This window comes from Rhipicephalus microplus, unplaced genomic scaffold (assembly GCF_043290135.1).
Source record: "Rhipicephalus microplus isolate Deutch F79 unplaced genomic scaffold, USDA_Rmic scaffold_13, whole genome shotgun sequence".
NCBI lineage: Eukaryota > Metazoa > Arthropoda > Arachnida > Ixodida > Ixodidae > Rhipicephalus > Rhipicephalus microplus.
The window spans coordinates 16,301,416-16,310,709 of record NW_027464586.1 but is presented as its reverse complement, the minus strand read 5'-3'; the positions used below and the strand labels follow the sequence as shown (position 1 = coordinate 16,310,709).

At 47.1% G+C, this 9,294-nt stretch overlaps 1 protein-coding gene across 1 annotated transcript; it reads right to left on the bottom strand.

Moving 5' to 3' along the window:
* Positions 1 to 8,174: 8,174 nt before the first annotated feature.
* On the bottom strand, positions 8,175 to 8,984 carry LOC119162959 (piggyBac transposable element-derived protein 3). The gene has a single exon (XM_037414846.2). It carries the CDS (start codon positions 8,982 to 8,984, stop codon positions 8,175 to 8,177), a length of 810 nt encoding a protein of 269 aa, XP_037270743.2.
* Positions 8,985 to 9,294: the final 310 nt, after the last annotated feature.

Sequence of the window (9,294 nt, the reverse complement as noted above, 5' to 3'; positions counted from 1 at the left end):
GGATTTCAAGCTGGACGGTTGTGCCCTCGCGATCTCCGACTTCAGCGTAGCTCCCGCCGACTGGTTCGCCCTCCGCGGTCTCCTGAAGCCGTGCAGCTCTCGCATTGTGGTGCCCCGCCCTTGGACTGCTTCGACCGGATCCCCACTTTCCTATCTCCTTCTTTTTCCTCTCGTTGGTTGTCTTCTTCTCCGTCTATTTTCCTTCTATTCTTTTTATCCCTCCTTCCCCCCAACCCTACAAGGCACTGCGCCGTGTCGCCTGAAGGCAGACAGAAATTAGGTGCCTTTTTCCTCTTCATTCTAACCACTACCACCAAGTGCGTCTCGGGGCTGGGGGGGGGGGGGGGGGGGTTCCCCTTTGCCTACACCGTATTTCTCGAGCTTCTGAGCATTCGCGTGTGGTGGAGCGTCGCTATCACTGCTTTGGCCTGCTGGCCCGGGTCTACGCTGCCGGGCCTCCTTGCTGGCTGTCCTCTCACCCAGATACCGCTTATCGTTATCAGGGCGTCTTCGTGAGCGCGAGCGAGCTCTCTGCTCTAGCCCAGTGGCCATCTGTCCAGTTTTCGCGTCCGATTTCCGGCTTGGGCGTGCCGAATGGGGGGCGGGTGAGGAAGTCGGTGCAGCATGGTCGCATTCCCTGTCGCCGGGTAGAAAGTATTACCCTTTACTTTTTATGGGGGCGTTGTTGCCGGCTGGGTCTTGGGTGCCGGCCTCCAAGGCCAGGCTGGTCACTGGGGCCCGGACATTGACGGGTGTGTGGGATAAAGCGAGGACAGCCTCTCCCTGCTCGTTGGACTCGGGGGTCGCTTCAGCCGCGGTCAGCGAATTCCCGCAGTCATCCCGGCTCACCGAGGGTGGAGGCGGCTTAGGGGGGGGGGGGGACGATTGCGCCGAACCCGTTCGATATCGCTCGACTCTGTTTCGGTCGACCTGGTGGTAGTCTCGTCAAAACTCCCGGGCCTCTCCCCCTCACTGGCGGACGGATCACCCATGTCACTGCCTGAAGTCAGATCGGAGTCTAAGTCGCGGTGTCCGGAAGGGGATCCCCTCTCGGTTGTGCGGGATGCGGACCTGGACGTAAGGACCTGCATACGCGGCGAGTTAGTTGCTCGGGCAGAGGCGGGGCCGCTTGACTGAGAGTGCGACGAAGCGGATTCAGATAGCGAGGGGAAGCCGCGGGCGGCCGAAGCGCATGAGCTCTTACGAAAGCACTCACGTGTTCCGTGGTGACCCCCGCAACGTTTACAGTCTGCCGAGCAGCCCTCAGTATCGTGGCCGAAGGTGCCGCACCGCTTACAGTACGCCGTGGTGCACGCAGTCGCCATATGCCCGACTTCACCACAACCCGCGCACACCCGGCGCATGCCTCTGTACTCGCACATGACTTTGTGCCCCGCAATAGTGATGAAGTTGGGGGCTGGGCGGCACATCTCAATTTTAACCACACGTTACCCGTTTAACTTGGTCTGGCGAGTGGCTAGGGTGGCGAACGTAATGCCCTTCACTTCACCAAACTGGGCTAAGGTGTTGCTAAGGGCCTCGTCTGAAAGAAAAGCGGGGTAACGGTAAACATTCACATATGTAACCCGCGGCCCGACTTCCTTCACTGGCACCCTCGCCCCGTTCACTTCAAATCCTTCCGCCACCATTAGCCTCGTTGCCTGGCCAGCATTGCGGGTGCATACAAGAAATTTGGCGCCCCCCATATGTTGCAGTACTAATACGCTGTCGTCACCAGCTGTCTCTTCAATTGCGTCAATTAACTCATCGGCAGAGATATCGCCCTCGGGCGCGGAAAACATGAAACAATTCTCCCTCACCGGGAGTTCAAATGGCGTGGCCATTCTGGTGGGCGGACCCCGCAAGCCGCCGGTTGCGCGTGGCTCGTGGGTGACTTGTAACGTGCAGTCGAGGAAGCGGCTCAGCCGAGGCGGGCGCCGCGCAGGTCCTGGTGGTACCAGGTGGACCGCAGGGAGACTCCGGGACGGCGGGCGTGAACCAGGGACCTTGCACCTCCTCTTGGCACGGGGTAGGTGGGCTCCAGGCAGCAAGGCCCGAGACCCAGGGGCGGCGGTCACGCGTACAAGACGCCGGTGCCGCGTAGACTTTTTTTGTCGACTTGAACCCCTGGGGTCGACGTCCGCGTGACGTGACCCCGGGTCTCGCGCGAGGACTCATGAAGAGACAGCTAGATCGGCGAACGGAGCGTCGGCCGTCGATCAACTACTGACAAGCGGCGAAGCGCATCGGCATTTATACTCTTGCCGTCGAATGTTCTAGCGTTATCGCTGGCGGTGGCGTAGGTTCCAGAATAATCTGTACCGTTCGCAGAGTGGGCGTGATCTTATCGAATAGATCTACTACAGTCCGGAAGCTTCTCGAATACTGCAGGCGCAGTTTGCGCTGAGAATTGTGTAGTGCTTTGGTACGATGACAAAACTTGGGAAATCGAACGTGGCAGTATGACCATTCTCGACCCACTTTGTTGGCAATGAAATTCTATTATTGTGCCAGCATTCGCTTTACGACGAATATCGTCTACCATTGGCTTGCCAATAATCCACCGTTATTAAGAAGGACGTTTTTAATACTGGCATTCCCTAGCAGGTAAACATGATATTATGCCCCCGGAACTTCCTCTAGCATCTATAGCAGCCCCGTACGAGCTTCACGGTGTAGTATACTTCAAGGCGACTGACCACTGGATGACAAGTGTAGAAACTACACGATTCCACTAAATCGTCCATATTTGCGTTTTTTCTTGCATTGCCCATTACACTCTCCACATGTAGAGCATAAGACTGCACAAGTCTAGTTACTGTCTAGTTTTATCCACACATTCCTCCTCCGTTTTGCGAGAAATTGTAACATAGGCTTTTCCATCTAGTATTAACTAAAAAATATTAACTAAAGTAACTGCTCGGTGCAAATATTCCGCACACAGGCAACCTACAAATGAGAATACCAGAACATAATTTTTGTAACATTATTTTCTAATATACCAAGTCAAACCGTTTATTTTTTAGTTCAGCTTTTCAAGTTACTGCTGTTCAGTAATGGAGCCCAAACTAGGACACGAGTTCAGCAATGCTCTATGGGCATAGGGCTGGGCGGGGCAGCAGAGGTGCGGCGAAGATTTAGAGGCCGCAGCAAGAGAAGAGGCAATGACGGTAGGCTGCCCAGGATCCTGCAAGCAGCGATTGGACAGAAAAACAGCCATCACAGGTTGTTGCAGATCTCTGCTCCGAGGGGCAGCACCCGGGCGGCAAATTCATGAACACATGCGTGAAGTGCCTTTCCTAACCTCCATCAAGACCAACAAACTTCAACAGCCACGTCTTGATGAAATGCTGAGCTTTTTCAAGCACCTGCATACGTGAATAGGAATAAACACCTCAAAATGAGTTTTAGGTACTGCAGTATACCATATATGCAAGCTAAAACAATGAAAAACAATGAAAAACAATGACAATGACAGCCGACGTTATATTGAACTATCCAGATCAAATGCCATGTGACCATTATGAAAAGAAATGAACAAATACTTCAATAGTCATTGTGGAAAGAAGTCTGCCACAGACCAAAATATTAAAATAGGTTTCAAAGAAAGTTGATTAAAACAAGCTTGTTTCACCAATTTACAAATAAACACAAGGTATTTCATGATTTCTATACATGAGTTACAGGATTGCAAGCCAAGTAAACTAGCTTGCAGCTATAGCCTATGGCTGCATAAATTTATAAAAGGACAACAAGACACACCACCACACGAACTTTCAACTCTGGATTATTTTTGGGCACACATCAGCTCTTACTGCCCAAGAGAATGACTGACCACCAGATAGAAAATACAAGATGAAAGAATTTATGTTAACCAGATTTCAGCACTGACACTTGCGGATTATTGCAAGGCTCCTGCAGAATTTCAAAAATGGTATCTGCAAATGCTATCAAAAAAAGCTGATGTGGTTTCTTATGTTGGTTGTTTCGCAATAAATAAACCTCCTAAACTTCACGGGCTTTTTGAGACATGCATTGATCCGAAGTCTTGGTTTCATAGGAGACCAGGACTGGATAGTTGGCTCACCAAAAAAGAGCACTTTGCAGTGAGTGGCGACACAACTCAGCCATTCGCGCCCAGACGACCGGCTGTAGGGAGAGCACGCACTTGCGGTGCTGCCGTGCTTCATTTTGGAACAAACAGCTCTATAAAACCATTGCGCCTGTAATACTGCGCTGTGGTTTAAATAAAACTGCCTGAAGGCTACTCTCACATAAATAGCACTTGAAAACGAAGAGAAGCTCTGCAAAGCACGACCATTCTTCAATTTGCAGACTTTGCTTAAACTGTACTACGCCTTCATCCACAGTCATATTACGTACTGTATCACGTCATGGGCGAATACCTATCCATCTCATATATTTCCACTCCAACGTCTCCAAAACCAAGCCATTCGCATCCTAACATTCAGTTCACCGATCTCCTGTGCATCCCCACTTTTTCAGCAACATATAGTACTAACAGTGTGTAATTTATTCAAATATAAATTGGGGTTCTTGTATTTAAGTGTCTTAACGATACCATAACAGTCAACGTTTTAGAGAAATTTCAATTGTTAAACTCTAATCCTACCAGGTTTGCCTCAAACAACAACTTTTTACTACCACATGCACGCACTAACTACGGCAAGCATACTACCATATTTGCAGCTATCCAATTTTTGAATTCGGTACCACTAAGCACTAAACAATTGTCATTAGCTGCTTTTAAAAAAAGAACTTAAACATCTCATCTCGCAATTATAACTCATCTTCATTTTTATATCGGCGTTTTCTTACATTTACAGCTGTTACTGTGTGCGTTATTTTCACCTTTATTACCCATGCACACTGGAGTTCTTTTAATAGCTGTATATCATTAATTAACCTCATTTCGTTCCCGATTCTACTGGTATTTTTATTGTATATTTTGTTGTTTTCATAGTTATGCACAATTACTGAACATTGTTTTGTTACCATTTTTACTGGCATGTTTTATTGCATGTTTGCGTTGTTTTTGTTACTATCAATAATTACTTAATCGCTTTTTTGTTGCCATTTTGTTGTACTTATCAACATGTCATTTTCTAACAGGAGGTCCCCTTTCAGCCTTGTGCTATGGGACCTCCTTCTGTATATACACCCCAATGCGTGTATATTTTTTGCGACAAATAAAGATTTGATTTGATTTGATTTGAAAGTGCTTCTATGCATGTGGCATTGAAGAGACAGTGTTGTGCAGTGATGGCAACTCCCTCATGATCATTTTCTACTTAGTAATTTTTGCTATGGTAATACCGACTTATATGCTCGTGTGGCGACGATACTGCACTGTGCACTTCTGTAGTAAAAAACGAATAAGTAGTGGCTGCGGCATCAATTTTTTTTCTGGCGGCATATGTACAACCTGTCTGCGGTATGTATGCACGTGGACGTTGACCAAGAAAACCAATGTGACAGCATGGCACGGGTGGTGTCGCTGTCTTATGCTTGATAGCGCGGGATGGATTTCCGACCACAATGGCTGCATTAAGATGGTGACGAAATATAAAAAGAACACCCGTGAACCAAAAGATATGCTCGCATTGGAGAACCCCAAGCGGTCACAATCTAGGTACGCACCCTACAGCGTACCTCAAATGATATCTTGTTGGCACACTAAAGCCTAGCAATGATCAACGTTGAACACACATGTTCATTTTAGGCCAATACAGGCAAGCGGAAAAAGCTTAAACTGTGTGTTAGGTGAACTAAACAACAAGCAAACATTGAAGACATTTGATACTTCTCTAGCAACGCATAAATTCCGCTCTTTTGTTCGTAACAAGAACCAAGTATTTCGCACAAATTAAGTTAAACAGAGGCACTTCGGCATTGAGTTTTCACTGCGAGAGTATGTTTTATAACAGTTCAGCGGCGTATGACCGTGGCCCTGCACAAGTGTTGTGAGCAACGCAGCTTTCCTTTACACGCAACTGTTTACAAAAAAATGAAAAGAAGACTACCTCCCTATCATTTCGTTAGCTACACGATGTGGCATCAGGTAGAGCTTGGTGCTGATGGTCAAATGGGTGGACGTATTGAAACTTTGTTAGTCTTGAAGTTCACTACTCAACGCTCAGCAGCCCAGATAAAAAAGTATACAGTGCTGTTTCATGCATATAATGCTCGTTTCATTTCCGGCAAAACACCATTTAAACTCGAATGCTTGGCCCTGGTTTCCACGGGTGGCTGTCTTCACTACCAAATAAATATACCAGACACAAGCCATCCGGTTTGAAAATGAGCCCGACAGCACTAGAAAGGAAAGCGAAAGCAGAATTTTGCTCGGCTGACCGCTTGGATGCAACGCTGCCTCCTCTTTCTACGTTCTACCTTTCCAGGATACGTCCTCTTTTTTACATACTGTTTCACTTGAATACGCAGCAGTACCACACGCACCCTTTGATTTTTGGTTGTTCTTGAGAAAAATATATTTTCTTAGTGCCCGGGGAACGTTACAGAAGGAAGATATAGCATTGATTGATATTTGGGATGTAGCGTCCCAAAACCACTAATGATTATGAGAGACGCCGTAGTGGAGAGCTCCGGAAATATAGACCAGCTGCGGTTCTTTAACATGCACCTAAATCTGAGCACATGGCCCTACACCATTTCCGCCTCCATGCGCCAAACCACCCTATTCCCGTCTTAAAATGACAACTTGAGTGAAAAGATGTCTGTATCCATTATTCGACAGGATGACAGGTATCTTTTCAGTTAAGTTGTTATTTTAAGATTAGAATAAGGTGGTATGGCACAAGCGCCATCATTTGTTTTTTCTTCTGTGTGTGATCTCCTCACCCTCTTGGCTGTATAGATTTTCCAGCCATCTGTGCAATAAAGTTAGTTGTAAGTGTGCGCTCTGTCCTATCTCTCTGCTATATCTTCCCTCTAAAACATTTTCTGTGCACTAAGAAAGTAAATTTCTCTCAAAAAATGCAATACCAACCAGCCCAAGCAGCCACTCCTTTGGTTTTGTTACGGCGATGCGCGCACGCACCATCTCTACCAGCCTCCACTCTCGTCTGCGGGAGCAGCTGAGAAGAGTGGCTCTCACCGCCAGGGTGGCCGTGGAAAGTCCAGCGCTGGTTCTCTATACTAGCAACGTCTAGAGTTCGTTGGAGAGGGTTTCGGAGAAAAAAACGTTCGAGAAGGATAACTCCAACATAGCAAATTTTGAACGTCCTTATACCTGGGATGAGCGACAGAAGACAAACCTGATAGGCACATCATCAGCACTAAGGGGAAGACCTTAAAGAACTGGAGATGGCCGGTCTATGAAGGCGCAATTTTGTACTCAATTGAATCCACTTGGTAAACAAGGTATCTTTGAGCTAAAACATTTTGATTGATGAGGTATGTTATTCATTTATTTATTTATTTTTACATACTGCAGCCCAAATTGGGCTATCGCAGGAGTGGGTTTGCTATACATCAGCACACACAAAAATACAACTCTTAACAAACAGGACTAGAACTCTTATCAAGAGTTGTAATTTCTTGCATAGAAGTATTGATTCGGAATTTGTTTGTTTGTTGCCTTTGTTTCCCATGAGCTATACATTTGTGCAAATGACGTTTTTTTACATATATTTATTAGTAGCATATACAAAAGAGCAAATAAGCTGCAAAAACGGAAATCCAAGCTTTATTTCTAGAAGAAAACGAGTGTCCACATATGTGGACAGTAGGAACACCAGTTACACAAGGTGAAACTGCTCGAAGCAGTTTGTGGGCCCATCTACCTCAATGCACAGGTAGATTTTGCATTTCTTGCACTGCATACGGGTTTTCCGTTTGCACTGTGACATTTTGCAGCGTTGAGCGTTTGGTTGGGCGATTTTCACAGGTATGTGATTTACACAGTCGTACCGCACTGCACCAGGAATATCCGAGGCTCGATTGGAGAGTGAGGTGGAGCTGACGTCTCTTTCTTGTTCAACATCCTCCGCTGCCTGCACAGCTTTCATCAAGCCCAATGCAATCTGCAGCTTGAAGTGAGGCAGTTGCATCACTGATCCCTTTGTGGCACGATACAATAGCCAACTGTTTACGACGGCTAGATCGAGCAGGTGAAAAATGATTCTCTTATATCATTTTTTCGTCTTCAGGTCGTTCCTGTAGAAGGCAAGCAGCTGGTCTGCCCTGTCTACACCACCCATACTTTGGTTGTAGATTTTCACAAGGCTGGGTCTCTGGACATCAACGAAGGATTTCTTCGTTCGGTCATACCTCCGACAAGACCCCACAGGGTTCACACTGTGCTTGTTTGATCCAATCGTTACAGTTCGGTTGTCATACCACTGACAGATCACATTTCCACTGTCTTTTTCGTGGCGGAAATCAAATGAGCCTCGCCCATTTGTTTTGAGCTCCTTTTCATTTTGCAGGGGACAGCGACCAGTCCTCCCGCTTCTGAGAGTTGAAGTGCATCCCAGATCACGCTGTTTCATTTCAGCAAGGAGTTCAGCAGACGCGAAGAAGTTGTCGCAGAACACTTCTTTTCCTTGGCAGCCTTCTGTCAGACGCACCACTATCTTTCCACTTTCGCCAAATGCATGATGAAGGTCCGCCGGCTCAGAGACAAGGTTGTGACCATACAGCTCGAACCAGTACACGTAACCTGACCTACCAGCTAGCGTCCATACTTTGTAGCCCCATTTTCTTGGTTTTTTCTGCATGTAGACTTTCAGGCTGTGCCTACCCTTGAAAGGAATCATCATTTCGTCCACCGCCAAACATGGCTCCATTTCTGCGGCAGCCAAAAAGTTTCTGTTTAGGCGTGTGAGAACGGGGCGCACTCTGTACAAGCGGTCATACCCATCCTCTCCTTTCTTCTTCTCGTCGTCGTTGTTTGCGGCGTGGAAAAGAGAAATGATTTCATCAAACCGGTTGCGAGACATACATTCTGCAACGTGGGTTTGACGCAGGAGTCGCGACTAATACATCCGCCTGAAAGGTAGGCACACAACTGACATGTACAGAACTATTTCTAGAAATTTCCGGATTTCATCCACTCTTACAGGCTTCACCTTCGTTTTGTTGTTCTGAACCCGGAACCGATTGGTCTCAAATGTTAGGTGCTCAACTAAACCATCATCTACGAGCTTCCAGAACATATGGAGGGGTGTTTTAGCCTCTTCCAGGGTAACCAGCGGCACAAGTTCACTCTCGGGAAAGCCTTCGTTGATAGGGACGTCTTTTTTCACCCAA

Excerpts from the sequence above, each read along its gene's own strand:
- LOC119162959 (XM_037414846.2), bottom strand. The coding sequence starts at position 8,984 with ATGTCTCGCAACCGGTTTGATGAAATCATTTCTCTTTTCCACGCCGCA.